The 26818-nt window shown below is 46.4% G+C and overlaps 1 protein-coding gene across 1 annotated transcript; it reads right to left on the bottom strand.

Annotated features, from left to right (window-relative positions):
• Window positions 1-2654: 2654 nt before the first annotated feature.
• On the bottom strand, window positions 2655-26209 carry Triagg1_5424 (uncharacterized protein; the record flags this gene model as incomplete). Its single annotated transcript, XM_062899937.1, has 3 exons — window positions 2655-2699; window positions 2750-17668; window positions 17720-26209. The coding sequence occupies 3 exons, from the start codon at window positions 26207-26209 to the stop codon at window positions 2655-2657; spliced, it is 23454 nt and encodes a 7817-aa protein (XP_062755545.1).
• Window positions 26210-26818: the final 609 nt, after the last annotated feature.

Genomic DNA, 26818 nt, shown 5'->3' with positions numbered 1-26818 from the left:
ATATGTCTCGAATCTCGATCCATCTTACTAAGTACATACGTATGAACCAATTATTAATGTACACTTATTTGGAATTATTCATGACTCGTTACAGGTGAAAACATCCAGCCCACAAAAATCCTCAACCAGATAAATTTGCATTCCTCCATCCCAGTTGATGCAAGTGTTGTCCTGCCTGCTCCCTACATGTGGATGAAAGACCAAAAGATTCGACAATTTCGAGACAAAATGCAATCTGTACACAAGCTCCAGCATTCAGTTGCGTTTCGCCCTCGGCTTTAGCCACCTCCGCAATTCTAAACAGAAGAGAAGCATAGAGCAGTTGTTCCCCTATGAGTCTCTCTTCGCAAGATTCAATGTTGTCTCCAAATGCAATATGTTCGACAAGTATTCTAGCGGAATAGAACAACGCTTCCGGCATAGCTGTGCAAAAATCACCGCCACCATCGATCCATGTTGTACACCCAATGCAATCATCTTCCTCCTCATCATCATCATCGGGGCATTCATTCATCCTACGATTGGCTTCATGGGCCAGAAGAACGCTTTGTATATACCGCTCTTTGTATACACTCAGCTCAGCAGAAAGCTCTTCCACGGAAACAGCAGGTTTTGTATGAAGGAAGGAATCGTTGTTGAGTTCCCTGGTCTTCAAAAGATTTGGAAGCACCAAAAGGATATCGATGAGCTTATCCATGTCATTTTTTCCAGATATTGCAAAGGGAATGGTGCGCCATTCTTCGGATGCGAATGCTGACAATCTTCGGTTTCGAAACGACGAATACGCCTATAGAACAGAATCAGCTTATCCTCCAAGAAAACAGCCCCAGGCAAGATCTATTACCTCGAGCAATCGTAAAGATCGAAACAGCAGATGTAATCCACCAGCCTGACAGCTTTCTGGGCCTCGTAGCTGAAGTAGGCTGGTAACTCCATGTAAGTGTTTAAGCCAACTCGCGGTCGAGGATGGACTGATGAGCTCAAAGTACAGCAGCATCATCGACGTAAAAACCTCCTGATCATCAGGCATGTAGGGAGAATTAGAAGAATTCAGATAAGGGGTAAGTCTAGAGCGTTGACTTCGTAGAGCCGCAACGTAGCAATGCTCGGCTGCGCGTAGAGCGGCTGCATCTTGAGCTACTCTGCCATGATACGCCGTTGCCGCGGCTCGTATTGATTGTCTGATGGGAGCATCTCCGGTATTCATAAATTCCTGTAGGTGATTCATCCATGACTGGTAAGGACCAGAACCAGCGCTAGGTTTAGCAAACGAATCGATAAAGGTCGACAGAAACAACTCGTCAAATACCGGAGCAACTGAGGGCTGATATATGTTTGGAGATTCGCCCACAGTTCCTCGTGCACACTGAAGTTGTCTACTTGCCGCAGTGGTTATCGGGACTTGTTGATACGCAGGGGTAACCTGAATCTGCATCTTCTTTTCGGCCTTTGGGCCGCGTTCTGTTTGCACCGCATGGACAAAGATTGAGCCCGTCTGTGGCCCCGGACAAGGCCGTCGCATACGTTGGCACTGGGAGCACTGAGGCAGTTTCTCATCGCACTTTCGATAGCGTCATTTAGTTAGCCAATGAGTTGCAAACAAAAGATCCATGTGTCAGGACGGTTCCACCTTGACTTTTCGTTGCAAGCAACGAGCACAGCCCTTGCTACGGCTCACTGAGCGGACCATCCTGAATCAGTTGATAAGCTGCCTGTTGAATCGAATGAATGGCCGTAGCTGGCGTTGTCGTGATCCCAGATGGGCGATTTTTGCGAGGTGCTGCTTGTGTACTTGGTGAGTGGGCAAGACTTCGTTGTTTAAATTGGAGAGACCGGGGTACGGAGCACGGAAGCACGAGATGGGGTGCCTATGCTGTTCACGATTTACGGCTTCGTGCTTACTAAGAGGGAAACAAGATAATTGGCAATGCTCACTCCCTAGCTTATAGTAAACTGTGGAAACATCCTTGATTAATTAATATGCGTTATATACATAACTATCTACGGTTTAAACGTAAAAAAGAAAGTAACTTATTTATACTAGGAAAATAGGGCGCTAAGTCTCATTCTAATTTTTATTTTAAAGCCAATCTAATAATTCTTTATGTAACAATGTAAACTTTTAATTGCCTCTTAACTGAAGGCTATGCAAAAGAGATGGTAATGATCCACTCTGCTGGTTACCAATTTGTGTAATAATATAGCAGAGGTTATAAAGCAAAGTGCAGGCTGTATTCTCCGTTATAATCTTGGTGTTTCCAAAGAGTTGAACTTCCAACTGGTGGCCTTTAGGATACGATATTATGAATAAAGATGGTGGCACAATGTCCGGGTTGGTATAAAATTGGACTGCAGAGGAGCCTTGGGAAAGTATAATTTCTGGATGCTCTTCAATATTTTGATGCTGAATAACCACATCAAAGTCGGATCCAGCTGGCCACTCCGTACAGTGATCAATAATCTCCTTAAAGCCGAGGGAGTCTGCTTCGCCAAGGCGTACAAATTGTTGCTGAATGGAGTGTAGGAGTTGAGTTGTTGTCTGTAACAACGGAAATGTAACTCGGATCGGTATAATATTTAGACATGCTCCAACTATACTTTCAACCCCTTGAAAATCTGAATTGCGCCCAGTTACCACGTTTCCGTAGACAATATCATGTTGGTGCGTTATCCTTGATAGGAGGATAGCCCACGCTGCGCTAACAAGAGTTGCAGTAGTAATCTTGCTGGGCAGCTGAGGAAGGCTAACCTCCGCATTTTCAAATATACGCCGAGGAGTACTCATACCCCCGACTTCAATCGGTGGACGTATCTTTGGCTCAATTGCAGTTGGCAATGAACCCTGTAGCACGTTCTTCCAATACGCGATCGAGCTCTCCCGTTTTTGGCGGCCGTATGACAAGAATTTTGAGAAATCGGGTCCAGGGGGAAGCTCAATGCCATTGTAGCTGTTAATTAACGACTGGAATAAAAGAGGGAAAGATATTCCATCGTACTGAGCATGCGATAAGCGGATAATCAATCGTGAACCATCATGAAGGCTATGAAGTAAAATGAAAGCTAGTGGAAATTCTGACGATTTTAATTTTTGCAAATCTTCAAAGCAGTAGTTGTTTGAGGCTTTATCAAGATCTTCGCTGACATCTCGAATTTGTACTGGGGCTAGATTCGGCCCGTTGCGGAGAATGACCTGCCAAAATTCTCCCCCCAGAAATAGGAATGAAGCGCGTAGAATAGGAAATTTCTCCAAAGTCATTGCGCAGCTTGCCTTTAGTTGTTCCATGTTTAAATCTTTGCCAAGGTCAAGGTAAAAATAATTGGCATGCTGGCCAGTTGTAATCCCGTGAATAATTGTCTTGCGCTGGAAGTTTGTTAATGGAAGAATATCTGAAACTGCAGAACCACGAAAGTTTAGATTAAGACCATCAATCTCATCTAAAAGAGCGGTTTTGACAGCGGGCTCAACAAGGATGATTTCTTGGTAATCATCCTCATTCTCGCCGACTTTCGCGCAATGGCGAGCCAATTGCTCAAGCGTATCGCAGTTGAAGACATCGGCAACAACTAGCTTAAGACCAATTGTGCGAGCTTCATAAACAACCCTCATTGCCGTGATAGAGTTACCTCCAAGGCGGAAAAAATTATCGCGAAGGCTGATTAGAGAATGATCGATGTTGAGGACGTTGGCCCAAATTTTCTGCATAGCTCGTTCCGTATCATTCTTGGGCGTTGCAATTGTCCCGGGTGCCACAAGGGCATGGGCTTTGTGCGGAATAGGAAGTGCTTTGCGATCTACCTTCCCGTTGTCGTTAACCGGCATCTTGTCAAGAATAATGATCGCTTGAGGGATCATATAAGAAGGGAGCTGAGCCCTCAGCAACTCATAGAGGTCTTGTTGAATCTTTTGATGCCACTGTTGACGCAATGGGCGGCTTGTAAGAGAGTGAGCCGGCCTACCGCTAGGTTCCAAAGGAAATTTGAACAGCGCTCTGCCATGATGCTCTGCTTCTTGACCGCCACGATGAAATATGGCATCGAGGCCACCGCGTTGGGTGTATTGTCTAGCCCAGCTAATCTCAACACGGAACCCACCAGCTGCAGCCAGTGCAGTTAAGTCAGTGGGCGCCAGTGATGCACAGCGCTGGGCCGATTGACGAGATGTGAAGATCCAATGGTGATGATCCAAACCATTGTCAAGCGATTCAAGTAGGAATTTCTCAAAGATGATTTTGCTGTAAGGAATGTTACTAAATCCTATGACATCGGACTTTGTACTTTGTAAGTATTGCAGAAGCGACTCTTTGTCCAGTTTCTCTTTCGCATAATCCATCCATTCATTGTTGTCAAGCTCGCGAATTCGTCGCTGCTTTTTTGATTTGACGTGTAGTACAGCCGCATAACGGTAAGCGCTCAGTTCGTTGGTGGCATGCATATGTTTCGGTAGGATCTCGACATGCTCTATCTGTGGCATCGTGATTGTGAGAGCAGTGAAGAAGGCGGGGTCAACGAGCAACTCATGCTCGGTGCGATTTAGCTCTGAGATTCTCTGGCGAAATTCGTCCTTTCCAATCACTGCATCGCCTAAAGTGAACAAGATTCTGCTTGCTTGGAATTCTCGGTAGAGCGCGTTCGATCGAACATCGCCAAAGAAAATCGTTTCAACAGTGCCAAGCTTGAGAATGCTTCCAATAACACGAAGAAGATATTCCTGACTGGGGAAATATTGTGCGACTGAATTGATGATTACAACATTGGGTGTCACTGTGCTAGGAAGTGTCCCAATATCGGCTGCTGTGCCTTTATATAATCGAACCTTGTTAGAAAGCGCGGGGATTGACTGGACCGAGCGGAAAACAAACTCAACGGCACGCTCAGACGGCTCAAGCCCGGTATACTGGATGAGTTCGTTGGTCAGATTAAACAGGATCATGCCAGTCCCTGTCCCTAGCTCGAGAACCCTCAGAGGCTGGCTGGTATTTTTTATTGCGGTGATTGTCTCGTCAAGCCACTCGTTCATCTCAGTAGTACCAATGATGCTCCCGTCGTAATTGGAAGACCAGCCAATGAAATCTCTTCCAATCTTTGCAGCTTCCACTTGACCAACTGCTTGATACGTCTCAGTATTAAAAATGTCTTCCCATGCTTTTACGTGATCGCTCACGCCAATGTCAGATCCTTGGCTGCTTTCAATATTCTCGTCTGGAACGACGTAACCAAATATTTGCGGTTCCCGAAGTCCATCATGATGCAAGACAACGACCGCATCATTTACCGTGTTATAATCTCGTAGGGCGTGTTCGATTTCTCCCAATTCGACCCGGTGACCACGAATTTTGACTTGTCCGTCTACACGTCCAAAAAACTCGATTTCTCCGTCAGTAGGCCTCCAACGGACATAGTCACCAGTACGATACCCCTTCACTAATTCGTCTTCGATATCGATTGTGATAAATCGGTTGACATTCAACCCAGGATCAGTATAACCCATTGCGAGGCCATCGCCAGTGACCACTAGCTCTCCAATAACGCCAGGGGGCACAAGACGCTGGTTCTTGTCAACAACATATGAGCCCGAACAGCTAACTGAATGCCCGATAGGCACACCGTTTACACATTTTTCCTCGCTAGACATGACGTAAAATGTGCTGAAGATTGAATTTTCGGTCGGCCCATAGGCATTGATGACCACGTTGGTCTTCATGAGAGTTCGTAAAGCTACCAGATCTCGGGCGTCAGCCCTTTCTCCAGCGACATATAGAGCCTCAACGGAACTAAGGGCAGTAGGGGCCTGCTCTAGTAAAATTTTGAGGAGCGCTGGTGTGAAAGAGGCAACTTGGATATTCTCCTTGTTGAATGTATCGGTTAATGCTCTGGGGTCCAGGAGTACTGCAGTATCGATACAGATTAATGTACCACCATTGAGAAGCGTTGCATAAATTTCCCATGCTGAAACATCAAATGCAATATTTGTTAGGTGGGCCATGATCGCTGCAGGGGGAAGATGCTTGACCACATTGCTCCCTTTCACTAAGCGGACGATGCCTCGGTGTTGGATCATGACACCCTTGGGATTACCTGTCGAACCAGATGTGAACATGACATATGCGAGACTCTCACCCGAAACCGTGACGTATGATTGAGGTCTATAATTCCGTGATATTTGCTCTTCCAATGCATCCGTAATGCGAACGAATTCGGTGTCTTCGAGTTGTAAGCTAGGGCTTGCAATGTCGCTGCCAACCATGACCATCTTACGACCTGGTAATGTTGACAGAATAGCTCTCATTCTAGACTGAGGTGTCTTCAGGTGGAATGGTAGATACGCCAACCCAGCCTTCAGAATACCCATGAAAGCAAGAGCTGATTGACAAGATCGCCTACAAAAAACGCCGATAAGAGTTCCGGCAGAAAATGAATGCTTGCTTAGCCAATGAGCCAGATCGTCTGACAATTTGTCAAGCTGCGCATATGTGAGCTCCATAGGAGAGTCATCTTTGACAGCTAAGCGCTGGGGATGGAGTGCTACTTGCTCACGGAAGAGATCCACAATGCTAGAGTCCCGAGGATACTCTGGCAGGACAACGTTGATAAGGCCCCTCTGTTTCAGTGCCACAAGACCTTCATCCGACAGCAAGGGCAGGGAGGTTATAGGCATATTAGGATGTTCAAGAGAATTTTTCAGCATCATATCAAACGTGGAAAGAATGCTGGCGATGGATTCAGCGATATAGAGGTCAGTTGAGAACAAGAGTTCTCCTTGAAGGGCACCCGACTCTTGGAAAAAGTGAAACTCCATATCAAATCGAGTCGTCGGAGGCACAGGAATTTGTTCTGTGATTAAGCCTTCTAATTTAAATGACCCAAGATTCTTTTGAGAATGAAGAGCAAATAAAATCTGTGACAGAGGCTGACGAGATTGGTCTCTATCCGTTTGCAATTTTGAAACAATGTTTTCAAATGGCACGTCCTGGTTGGCAATTGAATCAACTAAAGTCTTGTGAACCTTTTGGACAAGATCTTCTAAGGATTCTTCTTCAGTCCAGATTCGGATACTTTGAAGGTTGACGAAGAATCCAATCATATCCTTGACTTCCCATCGATGGCGATTAGCGTTAACCGTGGCGATGTTGGCATCGGTAACGCCTGTCATTCGGAAATGGGTAGCTCGAAAGACTGCAAGCAAAACGGTAAAGGGTGTTACTTTGCGTGACTTGCAGAACATTTGGAGCCGATTAAAAATTTCGCCCTCAAGTCTCAGACTCTGTCTGCCTGCATGGCCAGAGAGAGTAGCGGGCCTCAGCTTATCACAAAGAAACTCAGCTGCTTTGCTTGTCTCTAGCTGATTCACCCAGTATTCAAGTTGTTTTTCATGTTCATGCGCTTGAGGCTTCGACTTCTGCCAGACAGAAAAGTCACGATATTGAATGGGGAGCGCCTCTATCATTGATAGAGGATCTTGTTTCTGAATTGCCATCTTATAAAATGTCGCCAATTCTTTTTGGAGAATCTCGATCGACCAACCGTCAGAAATAATATGATGCATAACAATTGATAACACGTGGCTGTTATGCCCAAGTCTATACAGCATAATTCTCCAGCCGGGTTCCTTCCGTAGATCCATCGGAGTTGCATAGTCTTGGTGCAACGCTGCCATCAGAGTATCTTCATCCATGACATCGATAACTTTCAGATCATTAGGCAGGAATGGCCGAATTATTTGCACTTCGATGGAGTCAACAGTGTCGAAAGTGGTTCGTAATGTTTCATGGCGTCTCTCAATGGCCAGTAGTGCTACCTGTAAAGCCTCAATATTAAGATGTCCTCTCAATCGAATGGCACATGGCATCAAGTACCATGTCAAGCCGGGATAAAGCTGCTCTAAAAACCATAACCGCCTCTGAGCAAATGATTGCTCTACAGGCCCGTCTGTTTCGCTTTTTGATATGTTGAAAGAAGTACTATCGAGTACTGTGATGTTGCTTGCAATCGTTTCCAAGTCGGAGCCACGGAAAATATCGGCGACTGTGAGTCTTAGCCCAGCCTTACGAGCCAGCCCCACGATCTTCATAGCTGCGAGAGAATCACCACCGATTTCAAAAAAGTTATCTGAAACACTGATTGTAGATGGTTCGAGATTCAGAACTTGGGCCCAAATGTTCCGCATTTGTCTTTCCCTTTCGGTAGATGGCTGCTGCAAAGTTCCCCTTCTCACGGTACGTCTCTGTAAGTTCTTCACAAGCATATGGCGGTCCACTTTGCCGTTTTCCGTTATTGGAATTTTGTCGAGGAAAGTGATGATCTTTGGAATCATGTACGATGGCAGTTGAGCTTCAAATTTCGTTTGGAGCTGTTGACGAATTCTATGTTTAGTGTGCTGCTCTAAAGGCCGGCTGCTCAATTTAGAGTGCGATCGTCCCTCATGATCTGTGGGGAATCGAAACAGCGTCCGCCTATCTCCGCCAGAGTCATTGAGGTGGAAAATTGCATCAAGACCACCACGCTGAGTATACTGGCGGGCACAACTAATCTCAACTCGGCAACCCGTTTGTTTAGCAAGCTCTTCCAAGTCAACTGCATCTAGAGAAGGGAGCCTTGCAGCCATTTCACTGGCGTTTGAGTGCCAGCTTTTGTCATCGTTGGAAATATTTTCCATCGAGTCAACGATAAATCTCTCAAGGATGGTTTTTCTGTACGGAATGTTGCTGATGGCTAGGGGAAGCGTTGAGCTTCGCAATAGCTCCAGAAGGCTTTCCTGATCTAGCTTTTGTTTTGAGAAGTCCAGCCACTCATTTTCGTTAACCTCGTGGACTTTTTGCTCGAAGCCGCCATGCTTCAAATGTATTACAGCGGCAAATCGGAAGCAGCTTAGTTCATTTACTGCCTTCATTCGTTTTGGCAATATCTCAACATGATGGATCTGGCCAGGAAATTGAGTTTGCAATCCAGTGAAGAAGCCTGGATCAATCAATAATTCCAATTCCCTCTGCTCCATCTCTGCCATGAAATTCCGGATATCGTCCTTGCCAGCATCGTTCCCATACTGGAAGAGAGCTTTGGCAACCTGAAATTCTTTGTACGTTGCGTACGAGCGGACATCGCCAAAGAAGGCCGTTGTGACACTCTCCAGTTGAAGAATATCTCCAATAACCTTTAGTAAGTACTCGTGATTGGGAAAATATTGGACAACAGAGTTGACGATGACAATGTTGGGTGATATTGACCCCAGCTGTCGTATGTCTGCTGCCGTGCCCTTCTGTAAACGGATCTTGTCAGAGAGTTCGGGGATGACTTTTGATGATTTCGCAACCCAGTTGATAGCCTTTTCCGCTGGATCAAGACCAATATAGCTCTCCAAAATTGAAGAGAGATTGAACAAAATCATGCCACTTCCAAATCCCAACTCTAAAACGTTGAGTGATTTAGATCCATTGGTGATGCTGTTAATACTATCATCGAGCCACTCGTTCATCTCCTCAGTATCGATATCGTACCCATGATACATTGAGCACCAGCCGACGAAGTCTCGTCCTGCTAGGCTGGACGGAAGGTTGTCAAATGCATTATATGTATCCTTATTGAAAAGCTCCTCCCATGTTTCAACCTGTTTGGCTTCATCGGCGCTTATCTCTTCAAAATCTTGAACTTGCTCTTCAGTGCTAGTCGTTTGCAAAGTAACAAAACTAACCAGCTGCATATCTCGCCCTTCTATTTCTTGGAATACGGAAATGGCATCTGAAATGCTTTCATGGCTGCGCAAGATATGATCGATTTCTTCAAGCTCAACACGCTGGCCATTAACCTTGACTTGTCCATCAGCTCGTCCAATGTATTCGAGAAGCCCATCTGAAGGTCGATTACGGACGTAGTCGCCGGTACGATAGGCCCTGACAGAACCCTTTCCATCCACAGAAATAGTAATGAATCGATCGATATTTTGTTCACTGTCGATATATCCTCTAGCCAATCCATCGCCGGTAACAACTAGTTCTCCCACTACGCCGAGAGGGACGAGATGCTGCCGTGAGTCCATAACATATGCACCAGAGTTGCTAATAGCCCGCCCAATTGGTACACCATTCGTACAGAGTTCATTTGCGGACAAGGTATACATGGTACTGAAACTGGTATTTTCAGTTGGACCGTATCCGTTGACAATCTTACTATCGTTTTTCATGAGGGTACGAGCTTTCAATACATCCTGAAGATCTAAACGATCACCACCAATGTATAAAGTCTCTAACCCACTAACGATGGAGGGACAATCCAAGAGATATTGCTTTAGAAGAGCTGGTGTGATGAACATGACTTCGATATGCTCCGTCGAAAAAGTACTAGTCATTGTCTCGCAATCCAAAGTCGCTGTTGTGTCGATACAGATTAAAGTCCCACCGTTTAACAGAGCGGTATATATCTCCCATGTCGATGCGTCAAAAGCAATATTTGACATGTGCGCCATTACGGCAGTGGATGAATGCTGTAGCATATTTGTATTCTTGACGAGCCGCACAATATTACCGTGTTCAATCATGACGCCCTTTGGCGCACCCGTTGACCCGGACGTAAACATAACGTAGGCTAAGCTCCTTGGTGAAGGGGTCTGCGACCCTTTCAAGATTCTAATGGTTGATAGATTGCTGACAATTTCCTCTATATGAACAAACTCAACATCATTTTTGAGAAGAGGAGGCTGGACACCACTGCCGACAAGGACAATATTAGAGCCGTTGATAGATGTGAGAACGCGATCCATTCGACCAACAGGTATCTTTGAATCAAATGGCAAATAAGCCAAATTTGCTTTCAATACCCCCAAAAATGCTATAATTGTTTCACACGAGCGGGCGGCGTAAACACCAACCAAAGTTTCGGGAACGAGTTTGCGTCCAATTAGCCAGGAGGCAATAACATCGGACCGTTGGTCCAAATCAGTATATGTTAGCTGCGAAACAGTATCTTTCACAGCTATTTTATTTGGACACATGATCACCTGCTGCCGGAAGAGATCAACCACGCTTACGCCTCGAGGGTAATCTGTAGTAACATTTCCCATGGCTAATTTTGCGTTTAGCATGGCGAGGCTATCATTTGCCAATAGATTCATGGATTGAATTGATAACCGTGGGTCGTCGAGAGCTTGTCTTAGAAGTTCATTGAACGTAGATATGAAATTGCTAATTGTTTCGTGAAACAAGATATCTGTTGAATAGAGAAGCTCACAACGAAAGCCAGCTCGTTCTTGGAATAGGTGGCACTCAAGATCGAATCGTGAGGTGATTGACTGGTCAATATATTGGGCTTCAATGCCTTCGAAAGCGAACTGTCCCAGGTCTAACTGGGAGTGAACTGCAAATATCATTTGTACGAGAGGATGCCGCGACAGATCCCTACTGTGTCGCAACTTGGAGACAACTCTTTCAAATGGAACGTCTTGATTGGCAAATGAGTCAATAGTGACGGACCGAACTTGCTCGACTAATTTGTCAAAACTCATTGGCTCTTCGTCGACGACTATACGGAGACATTGCATGTTGACGAAGAAACCAATTGCGTCCTTGATCTCCCATCGGTCGCGATTAGCATTAGGACTTCCTATAGTGGCATCATGCTGATTGGTGAGGCGATAATGAGTCGCACGGAAAGCCGCAAGTAGCGTAATGAAAGGTGTAACATTGTTTCTTTGACAAAATTGCTCCAGCATCTCATATAGCCTTCCGGTGATGGTGAATTTTTGGACATCGGCATATCCTGATAGTGACGCAGGACGCGGTCTATCGCAGAACATCTCGGCCGGTCGGCTGGTTTTTAGTTGGGCAGCCCAGTACTCAAGCTGTCGCTCATATTCACTATTGCGCGTCTTTTCCCAGTTTGAAAAGTCGCGATACTGAACTGGCAGTGGGTCGATTTGGGAAAGAGGATCCTGGACACCACGAATAGCTGCAGAATAGAACGACGCCAGTTCCTTGCGAAGAATATCAACAGACCAACCGTCGGAAATGATGTGATGCATGACAATTGATAGAACATAGTGGTTTTCTTCGACTTTGTAGAGCACGGTCCTCCATCCGGGCTCTTTCTTTAGCTCAAATGGAGTAGTTTCGTCCCTTCGAAGGGCATCCACGAGGCTTGAGTTCTGATCTGATGTCGTTTGAATGATGCTCAAACGAGAGTGGTCTCTTATGGGAAGAACCCTTTGCATCCCAACGCCATCTACAGTAAAGAAAACAGTTCTAAGTGTTTCATGCCGGCGTTCAAGAGACGTCAGAGCAATGTCGAGTGCCTCAATGTTAAGAGGACCTTTTAGTCTCATTATGCAAGGCATGAGATACCAATTGAGACCTGGATAAAGCTGTTCAAGAAACCATAAACGACCCTGTGCAAACGATTGCTCTGTAGGTTCGTTTGCTTCAGATTTTGTTATCATTTGTGTCGGAGCGTTGTTCTCTAAAGACATAACATGCTCCGCCGTCTGGTGTAAGCTGGGGTAAAGAAAGATATTAGCCACTGAAAGCTGAAGGCCAAGCTTGCGAGCCTCGCCAACAGCTTTCATAGCAGTGATTGAGTTGCCCCCTAGCTTAAAGAAGCTATCATCTAACCCAACCATGGAGGCGGGTTTAATATCTAGAACTTTTGCCCAAAGGTGCTGCAATCTGCGTTCAATATCCGTTGTTGGCTGTCTTTTCGGACCCGCGTGAATAACTCGCGCTTCGGCTAACTGTTGAGAGGATAATGATGAAGCCATCTCTTGTAATTGTTTCCGGTTCAATTTGCCCGTGGTTCCCAGCGGAAGCGCTCTCATGTCAAAAAACACAGACGGGAGCATATAACTAGGAAGATTCTGGGATAGTGTTTGCTCAACCTCCACAGGTATTGTAATAATCTTAGCTGTGGATGTAGTTACCATCTGCGGCTGGTCAGGGACCGACGTTTCATGATTCATTTGGAGAAATGCAACCAAGATGGGACTCGAATTAGTTCCTTGTGGCGTGATCACTTCCACAGCGGCTCGTATCACGCTGGGCATGGATTCCTGAATCAAGCACTCCACATCTTCAAGCTCAACCCGTTGACCTCGAATTTTAACTTGCGCATCCTTCCTGCCCAGAAATTGAAGACCGCCTTCTTGCTTATAGCGAACAAGATCGCCAGTTTTGTAGAGACGGCCAGTACGGCCACGTTGCGCCATCCAAGTTGGACTTTCGATAAACACTGCGTCAGTCCTGGCTGGATCATTTATATAACCCGTGCCAATCAGAGGGCCCTCGACAAGGAGTTCGCCGACGCACCCTAATGGCATAAGAGAATCATGGTTATCCGGATCCACTACCCAAGTTACCACCCCGTATCCATTTCCAATATCGACGGCTGCTTCCGGTGTTTCTGGGAATGGATTGATCATACTAACTGGCGTGCATTCGCTTGTACCATACAGCGTGAATACGCGCACTCCTTCAGCATCCCACCATGGTTTGATGTCATTCACACGGATGGCCTCTCCGCCCAGAATCATTGTCTTCAAGTGAGGGAGCTGTATTGGTGATAAAAGTGCCGCAACCGTCGGCGTGAAAAAAACAGTGTTAGCTTTTAAAGCCTCCATGCTTTCCGCCAAGTTGTTTTTTCGGTCGTGGTCGGTTGGGACACAAAGGCAGCCACCTGCTGCGAGAACTGTGAAAGCGTTGAAATGCGCCCCATCGAAACTGTAGGTAGAGAAATCGTAAACTCGCGATTCAGTGGTATACCCGAACCCTGGGACTTGGTACTTCACAGCAGAAGCAGAGTTTTTGTGGGTTATTGCGGCACCTTTGGGGTTTCCCGTTGTTCCTGAGGTGAATACCACATAGTTAATTCCATTGAAGTCAGGAGGCTGAGGCAGAGCCACCTCGTCATTTAGTTCGTTGAGAAATGCGGAATTCAGAGTAATAACATTTTTGCAGAGACTCTCGCTTGTAGACCTATTGAGAGGGGATGTCACAATCATGATCGCTTGCACTTCTTTTACCATCGCTTCCAGGCGCCGCATCGGAAGCGAGGGATCGAGTAGAACAAAAGATGCGCTTGATTTCATCACGGCGAGCATTGCAACCGTATTCCACTTGGACTTCTCGAAGAAGATTGACACAAACGTTGTGGGATTGGCGCCCAGCTTGAATAAATACGCTCCAAGTTTCGTTGAGAGTTCGTCAAGCTCTTTGTAAGTAAAGTTGCCGTCCCAGGCACAAATAGCTGTCGCATTCGGCTGGGTCTGGGCAAAGTCTGCAATCATTTCTTGAACAAACTGATCAGCAGCTGTGGGCACAGCCGCGTTCCACTGCCAGATTGTCTCAAGATCTTGGCGTGTGACCATCTCAATGCTGTTCAGTGTATCATCTGGTGGTGCACTAGCTAGTTGTGAAAAGACATATTCGAGTCTCTGCATCAGTTGGCTCACGTTCCATGGGTCTATCACCCTAGAGTCAAAGCTGGCATTGACCGTGATATTTCCTGACGAGATCTGGATAAGGAGAGTCAGGCCGTATGTGTTGAACCAGCGCTGCTGGCCTTCAATTCTCCATTTGGCCAGAGGATTATCGATGGTACTCTCTCGGGGCTGAATTACGAGTAATGTCTGGAAATTACACGCATGCTGAGCCTCAACAGAAAGCTTTGCAATGTTCTGCAATCCGGCTTGTTCATTGGGTATCAGGTCAATGGATTGCTGTTGTACCAAGGCTAAAAGACTTCCAATCGTTTGCTCTTTGGAGAAAGCTATACGGACTGGGACTGTGGCGATTGTGGGAGCTATCAAGGCGTCGATTCCAGGAACTGGGGCAGTCCTTCCAGAGACTGTGACGCCAAAGACAACATCTCTCGAGTCAGTCATGTTGCCAGCAACTAGAGCCCAAGCTGCACGAATCAACGTGGATATCGTGATGTTATGGGTCCGCTTTCTGGGATAAGAGAAGCAGTGCTCGATTGACTTATCTGCCAGTGGCTCCTTAATGGATGGTGGAAGGGTCGGAAACAGCACCGTGGCACAACCGCTGAAAGCGTTCTTCCAATAGTCTTCCATCTGCTTATTGTTCCGATCCTCAATATACTTTATAAAGTGTTGAAATGGGGGCCCCGGCTCGGGTTTATATCCCAGATAAGCCTCATACACCGCCTGATTCAGAATCGGCTCAGACCAGCCATCGTACAGAGCGTGGTGCATAGTCCAAACAAACCACTTCGAAACACCGTCATGGTCTTGAATGAGCGCGTAACGACTAAGTGGCTTAGCGATACCCATTGCATGATATCTATCAGCATGGAGATAATTTTCAAGGTCAGTCGTCTCGACCCATTGCAGTTTTTCATCAAGGACGATTTGCTGCAAGCCGAAGTCTGTCTGGACAATACGCGTGCGTAGGATCGGCATGGTGCAGAATACGTGCTCCCATGCTTTCTTAAATGTGTCAAGACAAATGTCAGGCGGCAGTTCCAAGGTCGCCTGCATGATGTAATCGCCCACGCGCTTAAGCGACAAGGAGAAGAGGCCTTCTTGAAGAGGTGTGCATGGGTAAATGTCCACGACAGTAGCTTCAAGCTGATGTTGCGTTACGATATCTTGAATGAGTGAGTCAATATTGGCTTCTTTGCTTATGAGCCCAAATGGAGGTATTTCCTGAAAAGGTGGCACCTGAGTACCGAGGCTTTGCTGAGAAATGTTTTGCAGGGTAGTGTAAGTGAAGATGTCCGCAACCGTCAGGTGAAGTCCAAGTTTGCGAGATTCGGCCACAACTTTCATCGCACCAATCGAATCGCCGCCAAGTTGGAAAAAGCCATCGTCAAGACCGATAGTCTCTGTTTTGATATCAAGAATACGAGCCCAAATTGCTTGCATTAGTTGCTCTATTTCAGTTATTGGCCGGCGCTTGAGTCCTCGCATGGTGGTCAGCATCTCTGCCACATCCTGAGCAGAGAGTGAGGCACCAATCTCTTGCAAACTCCTTCGGTTAACCTTTCCTGTGGTGGTCATTGGAAGTTGGTGCATAGAAAAGAATAGAGTAGGTATCATGTGGTGGGGAAGGTGCTTTGACAGGTGATCCATGATATGGGATCGGACAGATAGCAATGTGGCCGTGGCAGGGCTGGTCTCGTACTGGATAAATGCAGCCAGAATCCTATTACTATGTGGGCCAATAACTTCCGCAGCCACTTGACTAGACTCCGGAAAGCACTCTTCGACTCGATGCTCGATTTCTCCAAGTTCGACTCGCTGGCCACGAATCTTAACCTGGGTGTCTTTTCGGCCAAGAAACACGAGTGTTCCATCCTCATTGTAGCATACCAAATCACCGGTTTTGTACATTCGGCCACTACGGCCAAATTGTATCAGCCATGGAGGGTCTTGAATAAATGCAGCGGCTGTTTTCTCCGGGTCATTGATGTAGCCGTTACCCACAAGCGGGCCCTCGAGGACGAGCTCTCCGATACAGCCAATGGGCAATAGACAATTATGATTGTTTGGGTCGACAATCCAGGCCAGTAAGCCGACACCTTTACCGATATGAACAATCTCCTCGGGTTTGGTCGCGGCGGCATTGATTGTGCTGATGTGGCATTCGGCTGGCCCGTAAATATTTACGACATGAGCCTTTCCCCACCACCGAGCAGCATCATTCACGGTGATGATCTCTCCGCCTATTATGAGGGTTTCGAGACGCGGAACCATATGGGGGTCGATAAGACGGGCCACCGAAGGTGTAATAGTGATTATGGTAGCTTGCATGGCATTTATTGAATGGGTCAAATTATTCTTTCGGTCGTCATCAGAAGGGACACATAGACAGCCTCCTGTGACGAACGTGGCGACTTGGTTATGCACGGAGACGTCGAAAGCATAGGAAGCGAAATCATATACTCTGGATTCCTTGGTGAAACCGAGCAGCTCAACTTGGTGTTTCAAGCAGGTGGCGATATTTGAGTGAGTGAGTATGGCAGCTTTTGGAGTACCAGTACTTCCCGATGTAAATATGGCAAAGATGGCAGTTGCAGAGGACTGAGGCTTCCGATGAACGAGATGATCGGTAGCAGTCACAGAATCCGCGCCAATCTGTTCGACGTTCTTACATAGTCTTGAACTAAGGCCGAGATTTAAGGTGGACGTGAGGATGATCTTTGCCTCAATTTGATCAACAATTGCCTGCAATCTCTGCTCTGGTAGTGAGGTGTCGAGGAGCGCGAAAGCACCGCCGACTTTTAGCACGGCAAGTATGGCAACTGACGTCCAGAGTGATTTCTCGAAGCAGAGTGGTATTACCATGCCTTGTCCGATTCCAAGTTGAGAAAGTCGATTGGCCAAACCATTGGCGAGACGATCTAGTTCTAGGTAGGTGAGATCACCATCCCAAGAGCAAATTGCTGGTGCATTCGGTTGAGCTTTAACGCGTTCATCAATGATATCATGAATGCATCTATCCAGAGTTTCAGGGAGTGCAGAGTTCCACTTCTGTAATTGTTGTAGATCGGGCACGCTGATTACAGCCATCTCTTGGACACTTTGATAAGGATCTTGTACGAGCTTGGAAAGTGCTACGCTTATGCAGTTTGCAAGGCGGATGGTTGCGTTTGATGTTAGGCTTCCCGGCCTAGAGCTCACCTGGATATCGATTTCTGTGGTGCTATCCGTGACGTCAATCGTTACATCGTACTATCTCATGTTAGATCCTGTTTGTACGAATGCCCGCTGCTGTCCTCTTACCTCAGTTGGATCAAAGTTGGCGATTTCTTTAATGAGTAGTTCTGTCCCATCCGTGCCATCGTAGTCATCAACCTTCTGGAATGATACCAAGCTGTTGAAGAGTGGCTGTGAACCTAACCCAAGGGCTCTATGAATTTTTGCGAGGGGGAAGTGCTGGTAGGGTAAGATGCTCAGATAATTATCTTGGGTTTGCTTCAAGATGTCAAGAATAGTGTCCTCCTGTGTGAGGTGAATGCGGAATGGAACTAGCCCAATAAAAGGTCCAAAGGTGTCCTGAGCCCCACGAACCAACACATCGCGACCAGAGAAAAGGCTCCCAAAACAAGGTGAGGTGGCTCCTGTGTATGCTTTTAAGACAAGGGCCCACGCAAGTTGAGCTAGTATGGCGGGCGTCACGTCAAAGCTCGCACAGAAGTCGCGGATCTTGCGGGTTTCAATACCTTGGACGTGTACTGAATTGGGTGTTTTGGTAAAAGAATCATCGCCGTTAAAGGGTGGGAGGGGAAGAAGACATGGCTCGATTCCAGACAAATTATGAATCCAAAACGCCTCATAATCTTCATGCGGTTGTTTCTCTAAATACTCGATAAAATCTTTATATGATCCCGCAGTATCAAGGATGGCCCCACCGTATGCGGACTGAAGATCCCGGCATAAGAGTTCTTGTGAGAGGCCATCGGTGATGGCGTGGTTCATCTCAAGGCGTATGTGAGCTTTGCTTTTTTCGATATTAAAAATTGAAAGATGATGTTGAAGGTTGTCTTTGCTTAGCCCTTTGGGAGCATCCAGTTTAGTAGTTGCGCAAGATATGCTCGGAGTCGGATCTTTGAGAACAACATGCATCATCTTGTTTGTCCCGGGGAAGGTGTCGAAGATGATGGTTCTCAAGAGGGCATGGCGCTTTACAACAGCCTTCCAAGATTGTTTGAGTCTGTCGATATCGAGGCAATTGTCGCCATTGACTCGGATTTCAAATTCAACCCACCGCTGGTAATTGGTTGCTTCCCTAGCTTGTGATACTAGTATTCCTTCTTGTAGAGGTGAGCAGGGGAAAATATCTTCGATATCGGCGGGTTGAAAAGAAAGCTGAGTCCAAGTATTGCGGAATTCATTAATTGAATCGTAAGACTTAAACGCAAGCGGGAAGTCACTTAAAGTCCAGTTTACTGAACCACTGCAAAGTTCAAGGGCCATGTCGCTTAGAGTAGCTTCAAAGTTACGAATCCACGAAGCAATTCTGTCTTGCCGATTCATGCTTTTGTGAAATTCGATAGATGCGGCAATCTGGCCTTTATCAACCCAAACATCTATATCAAAGAGCGCAAATCTTTGCACATGGAGGCTAGAGGGAGGGTCACATCCCGCCGGGAGGGTTGCATGTTCAAAGAGCCCATTGCTGCGCTCCAGCTGCTGATAAGCGCCAGCGTAGTTAAACATTATCTCAACCGGGTATTCTTGAGAGAATATCACAGAATCTGCTTCATCGGCAAAACGAGATGTAAAGTATTCCCAACCATTTTTTGATAGGCTTCGCCTGGAATCTTTTGTGCGGCGAATGACGTCTGTAAGGTTATGTATTGTAGTACCTGTGACCTGTACAGGAGAAATAGTTGAAAACCAGCCGATTGTTGTTGAAATATCAATATTGTCATCCCATGTCTCGCGACCATGGCCCTCGCTAAAAATAATAGGAGGGGGGCGATCCTGGAATGTGCGACTAAACGAGAATATGAGCGCAGAGATTATGAGCTCAAGAGGGCGAGTATTGAAAATATCATTTCCTCGACCTAGAATGACTGAACTTGCCGATTCATCAATGACAAATTTCTTGGCTATAATACCATTTCGTGTATTTGCAGCTGAGCTGCTCATTCCCCAGTAGTCAAGACTTCTCTGGTGATTTGGCTGGGTATAGGTACCAGTGGCGGCTGGTAGCATTCTGGTAGCATATTGTGCTTGCATAGTAATCCAAGAGCGGAAGTCTACAGAAGGTGCTGGTGTCATGATCGTCCCATTTTCCAAAAAGTCTTCCAACTCGGACAGGATAATCCGCCACGAGACTAGATCAACAACAAGGTGATGAATGTCAATGAACAATGTCTGGTCATTGGTAGCTTTGTTAAGTAACACCGCTGTTAGTATTGGACCATCCTGTATATTCAGGCGCCCGCGGCACTGGGAAATAGTCTCAGCGGCTGATTGAGAACCAGGAAATTCCTTGACGTCAAGATGAAATGATTCAGAGACAGAATCAGCTATGTGTTGCTTCCATGCAGCCCCGCCCTCAGCCCTCTTGAATCGGACACGCAATATGTCATGTCGACGAACAATAGTCTCAAGTGCTTTGTACAAAGAATCTGCTGCAATGCTTCGTCTTGATTTAAGGTAAAAGAATTGATCGAAGCAAACGGTTGGATCTCTCTGAAGATGAAAATATAGTCTCTGGATTGGGCTGAGATGAGATGATATCACGTCCGCTTTGGTAACAAGATTTGTTTTCCCTGTATTCAATGCAGATGGAGTAGCTGAGTTGACGGCTTTGGCAATGTTGGCGATGGTTTTCTCCCTCAGAATGTCAACCACTCGCAGTTGGATGGGCAATCTCATGGCCAAAGATGATGCCCGCATAGCGGAGATAGAGTCACCACCAAGTTGAAAGAAACTATCATCTATTCCAATCCTGGAGACATCAATGTTCAGAACTTCGGACCAAACAGCCCGGATTTGGTGCTCAAGTCGTGTGGTTGGCGACCGCTTCGTTCCTTCACCTGTCTGTATTTCCACAAGCTGATCTAGTGAGAATGTAGCTCCGATCTCGCGCAGTCGTCTCCGATTCATCTTCCCCGTAGGAGTCATTGGCAGTTCTTTGACTAGGACGAATACTGATGGTATCATGTATGTCGGCAGGTATTCGGCGAGTCTCAGTTCGATATCTGGTGGTAACCGAAGGAGCTTCACTTCATCCGTAGCCTCTGCAGAGATTTTCGGCTCAGTAAATACCACAAGGACTGGAGTAGTTCTTTCTGCTTGTGGAATAATGACCTCAGCAACAATTTTCTTGTTATCCGGTAGATACTTTTGGACCATCGTTTCAACTTCCCCGAGCTCAACCCGTTGGCCGCGTATCTTCACCTGCGCATCTTTACGGCCAACGTATGACAGGCTCCCATCTTCGTTGTATCTCACCAAGTCACCGGTCTTATAGACCCTAGTGGTATTATCTTCACTGTTGTTTGCAGCGTCGATTAGCCAGCGAGGCCCCTCCACAAAAGCCTTTTCGGTCTTTTCAACATCACCGAGATAGCCGCCACCAACTAATGGTCCCTGCAGCAGGAGTTCACCAACACATCCGGGTGGCAGAAGGCAATCATGGTCATCTGGGTCTACTATCCAACTGACACCACCTACGGCTTTGCCAATGTGAGTAGCCTCTTCAGGGCTAGTAGCATCTGAATTGATGGTGCTGATTGTAGTGACTTCGCTCGAGCCGTATGCGGTGATAACTTGGACGTGGCCCCACCATGGAGCGACATCCTTCATTCGGACTGCCTCACCTCCAAAGATAATACAACGGAGGTTGGGGACATTTTGGGGCGATAAAGACTCAGCAACTGAGGGGGTGAGAAGTACGACGGAAGCGCGGAGCGATACCAAGCTAGCTGCCAAATTGCTTCGTCGATCATTGTCGCTCGGCACGCAAAGACACGCTCCGGAGATGAGAGCCGCTAGAACGTTGTTGATGGCGGCTCCAAAGCTGTAAGATGCAAAGTCATATATCCTAGAATGACTCGTGTAGCCTAACTTTTTGATATGTTGTGGTACTGCAGATGCAACATTTTTGTGGGTTATCATGACGCCTTTTGGAACGCCCATACTACCAGATGTAAATAGCACATAGGCAGTAGATGAGGGATCAAGCTTTCCCAGTTGCTGAAAGTGTGTTTGATGATTGACGAAAAGTTCGGTGTTGACAGTAATGACGTGGTCAGCCAAGCCCTGGCTGACGTCGCGGTACAAGACAGAAGATAGGATCAACTTGGCATCGATTTGTCGTATGATTTCTTTGAGACGCTTTTGTGGAAGAAAAGGGTCTAGCAGGACAAAACCACCCCCGGTCTTGAGGATAGCGAGGATCGCAACGGTCGTCCACATAGACTTTTCAAAGTGCACTGGCACCAGTACCCCAGGACAAACTCCAAGGGCAATCAAATGACCGGCAAGACTTGTGCTAAGCCTTTCCAATTCGAGGTATGTGATTTGCCCATCCCATGCACATATAGCTACTGCGTCGGGCTGAGTTTGGGTGTGTTTCTGGACCAACTCAGGAATAGACAGTTCAACCGTCGGCGGAACAGCAGCATTCCACTTCAAGATTTGTTCCAAGTCGTGGGATGTGAGCATCCGCACTGCGCTCAGCGGTTGATCAACATCATCAAGTTGAGCCATGACAAAGTCAAGGCGCTGTAGCATTTTTTGTACAACCCACGGTTTAATAACCCTTGAATCGAAACTCGCTGTTGCCAAGATGGACTTCGGTTTAAGTTGTATCTCCAGGATTAAAGCATATGTGTTAAAAGATTGCTGACTGTTGCCGAACTTCCATTTGCCAAAGTTATCTCGTGTTTCTCCGTTGTTTTTGGCATGAATAACAAGTAGAGTCTGAAAGCCGGATGCATGCTTCCCATCGGATGATATTTTAGCAATATGATGTAGCCCTAGTTGTTCGAAAGGGATCATGTCGGTGGACTGTCTTTGTACTGTTTCCAAGTATTCAGAAACCTTTTGCTCTCTAGATGGTATTTGAATCCGTATAGGAATAGTTGCGATTGTGGGAGCGGGGACAGTATGAATCCCGACAACAGGAGCGCTTCTCCCGGTCACAGTAGTACCAAATACTACGTCATCCGAGTTGGTCATCTGAGAAGCAATAATGGCCCATGAAGCACGGACAAGTGTTGAGATGGTAATGTCCGAAACTCTTTGATCCAAATGGGAATATACAAAGGGGTACCCAATCACGCTATCCGTCGCGGGATAAATAACCGAAGAGGGGAGAATCGGAAATAGGGTCGCTTCGCATTGGTGAAGAGTTTCACGCCAGTAGTTTGCTACTGCTTCCCTGTCTTGGACTTGCAGGTATTTAATGAACAATTGGAAGGGAGGAGCTGGCTCGATTTGTTGGCCTTCGTATACTCTCTTTGCTCTGTCTAGAAGAAGAGACAAAGACCACTCATCGTATAGGCTGTGATGCATCGTCCAAACTAACCAGTTGGTGGCGCCCACGGGGTCACGTAAAAGTGCAAACCGTGTAAGCGGTTGGCCCATTTCCATATTCATCCCCTTGTCATTCTCAAGATATTGATCCACACTGATGCCAGAGATATCAATCCAACTCAGTTGCTCGTTCAAAACCATTTGTAGAATACCAAAGCTCTTGTGTTGTACAATTCGAGTTCGAAGAATTGCCGTTGTCTGGAAGACTTCACTCCAAGCCCTTTTCAATGAGATTAGATCAGTCTCAGGTGATATTTTCAGGACGGCTTGCATAATATAATCGCCAGCTCTGGAAGACAGTGATAAAAGCCCTTCTTGGAGAGGCGTGCAAGGATATATGTCCTCGATATTTGAATGGTCTATACCGTACTGTATGGATAGATCATGGATAATAGAAGCGATATTAGTCGCTTTACCCAAGAGACTAAAAGGTGCGATATTTTGCTCAGCCTTCGAACTTTCCGAAACTTGAATAGCATGGTTCGCAATGTCCTGGAAGATAGGCTGCTTGAGGATATCTGCCACGGTCAGATGAAGACCAGCCTTACGAGCTTCTGCCACTAGCTGAATGGCGCTGACCGAATCGCCTCCCATTTTCAGAAAGCTGTCATCCAGGCTTATAATATCGGGGCTAATACCGAGAATTTGAGACCAAAGTTTCTGTAGCCGATGTTCAACGGCTGTTGTCATCTGGCGCTTGATAGCAACGGTCTGTGGCTCAACTAGCTGCTGGAAGGAAAATTCACCACCTATTTCGCGCAACCGTTTACGGTCAATTTTTCCAGTCGCGGTAAGGGGCAGCTCATCCATCACCAAATAAATATTCGGCACCATGTATCCAGGCAAATGCTTGGCGACGTTTTGCTTCGCCTCCGTTGAGATGGAGTATATCCTAGGAATTTGTGGCGACACGATCGCAGCACCTGCTTCGTCCCGCTTCAGCTGGAGAAATGCCACAAGTACCGGGCTTGAATTCTTCGGGACAATAATTTCCGCAGTTGCATGGACTGCTCCTTTGATGCATTCATGCAGTCGAACCTCAATTTCGTCAAGTTCAACTCGATGGCCATGAATTTTGACCTGATTGTCCTTCCGACCAGCGAAGGACAGACTCCCATCGCTATGATACCGAACCAAGTCTCCAGTTTTATAAAGACGACCTTGTCGACCCGGCTTACCCAGTAAGCCCTTAACCAGCCATGTTGGGTTCTTGACGAATGCCGAATTTGTCTTCATTGGTTCTCCCAAATATCCGTTACCGACAAGTGGCCCCTCGAGGAGCAGCTCACCGATACACCCAATAGGCATCAACTTGTTATGGTCCTGAGGATCAACAACCCATGTGTTGATCCCAACCCCTGTTCCCATACGCGTAGCCTCCACCAAGGGAGATACGACTGTATTGATCGTGCTGGCGGTAGTGCATTCGGATGGTCCATACGTATTCATAATACGTACCTTGCCCGCCCAAGGCATCAAATCTTTGGCATGCACAGCCTCTCCGATCAATATCATTGATTTAAGAAAAGGTAATTGCCCAGGCAACAGTTGTCGAGCAACTGTTGGGGTAAGATAGATCCAATTGGCGCGGAGCAAGGTTATGCTCCCTGCTAGATTTTCTCGCCGCTGCTCTTCGCTGGGTACGCATAGGCAACCACCAACGGTAAACGCAGAAAACGCATTAAATATGGATAGATCGAAGCTATAGGCAGAAAAGTCGTATATCCTCGATTGAGAAGTGAGTCCCATAAGTTTTGCTTGATAGTGAAGCGCGGATGCATAATTTTGGTGAGTTATGGCGACTCCTTTAGGCGTGCCAGTAGTTCCTGACGTGAATATGACATACATAAGAGACAATGGACTAGGATGTGGTAGTATTTGAGGACTCAGATCATTCGACGACATGAACAACTCTGGGCCAACTGCCAATATCTCCCGACCTAGACCAGAGCCAACAGCCATGTTGGAGATGGAACACAAAATAAGATCGGCCTCTGTCTGTTGTACAATTGCTTGCAGCCTTTTCTCTGGAAGAAGGGGATCAAGCAGCACAAACGCTGCCCCAGCTTTCAACACGCCCAGCATAGCGACGGCTGTCCACATTGATTTCTCAAAGAAAAGAAGGATCATCTTGTTGGGTCGAATATCTGACGCGTGATTCACAAGCTTAATTGCCAATTCGGAAGAGAGGCGGCCAAGTTCGCCATAAGTAAGTTCTCCGTCCCACGCGGATACTGCAGGAGCGTCCCCTTGTAGCATTGCTCGCTCTTCTACCATTTCTGTCACTGACAGGCTGATTGCCTGAGGAACCGAGTTATTCCACTGCCATATTTCCTTCATATCGCCGTCTGAAATCATGTTCAAGTCGGCGACTTTTGCACCGATCTCCACATTATCAAGTTGTTTCACGACACATTCTAGTCGCTGCAAAAGCCGATTCAACATCCAAGGGCTAATGGTTCTAGAATCAGAGTACGTGCGGATTTTCGTTTTGTTAGCGCCGATGTGGATGCCAATGAATAGAGCGTGACTTGAATTCCAATGTTTCTTATGTAGCTTTTCAGTTCCGAAATGGTTCCCACTTTGAGATGAAACAATAAACACTGTTTGGAGCCCAGAGGCACGCTCAGCCTGCCAACATGATTTGGAAATCTCGAGTAATCCAGTGTGTTTATAGGGCTCCATTTCCAAAATATTTTGCTGTACGGTCTTGAGATAATCAACTACCGTTTGATTGGTATCTAGCAATACACGGACTGGGGCAATTGGTGTCATCGATGCTAACTGATGTTGAGAATCGGTGGCAGCGGAGCCGAACACAACATCGGTCGAGCCGGTCAATTGTCCAATGATCAAGGCCCAGGCAGCATAAATTTTGGTTATTGATGAAACATTTGAAGGCTCATCCTGCCCATGGATGATTTCGTATTCCATTTCATTGTCGAGAAACAGAGACACTATTGGGAATGGAATAGCTGGGAAGGTCGGGCCATCGTAATTCAAGAATTTGCGACGCCAATAATCGGCAACCTCATTCGTAGTTTGAAGATTCTCGAAACCTTCAATAGTTTCGGTTGTTATTAAGCTCTCATCGTGTATACCACCAGTTGAAAGTGTTGAAGTTTCTTTAAGTTCATCATCCACAGATCCTGATGAGTGAGACTCTTCATGGCTCTTGTGAGAGAGTCGTCGTATTATTTTCTTCAATTGATGCATGAAGCTGATTTGTTCTGCAGTATTTGCTCAAAATAAGTATTCTTGCGTTATCAGATGAAATGTAAATCAAACGATGCGATATGGAAAGCATACAACCAAAAGCGCAGGCGTAAAGAACGATGCAGACATACAAATATAACGACCCGTATCTCGGTAATAGAACAGGATAGACGCGATACATAAAATTACATTATAAATCTATACACACTGTGCTTTGACTCGGTCGCTAGGCGATTATTTCTCTTGAGCCATCAACCCCCTCAACCCCCCCACCACCACGAGAGCCATACGCGCCTGTCGGTTCCTTGCCAAATTGGGCTTTCAGCAACGACATTGACAGCATCTAGCGCCTCATCGTATATTACACAGTGGACCACCCCCTAGATATTTGATACGAGTTTACCTCTAAACGGCTGCCTACATCCTGATGAACGAAACTAGCTGTAACCAGCTTAGGATATATGGGATTTGACTAGTCACTCGGAAGCTGAGCTTTGGATCTTCAACAGCCTAAATTGATGTTTTTGTCACATAACACTATTCCTAATCATCCTTTCTTACCTATCTGATGAAACCATCGCAATTAATGAGCACCTCTTATCCAAGCCA

Source organism: Trichoderma aggressivum (assembly GCF_033847375.1).
Source record: "Trichoderma aggressivum f. europaeum strain CBS 100526 chromosome Unknown scaffold_019, whole genome shotgun sequence".
NCBI classification, from domain to species: Eukaryota; Fungi; Ascomycota; class Sordariomycetes; order Hypocreales; family Hypocreaceae; genus Trichoderma; species Trichoderma aggressivum.
The sequence above is the reverse complement of the archived record's forward strand: the minus strand, read 5'-3'. Positions and strand labels throughout refer to the sequence as shown.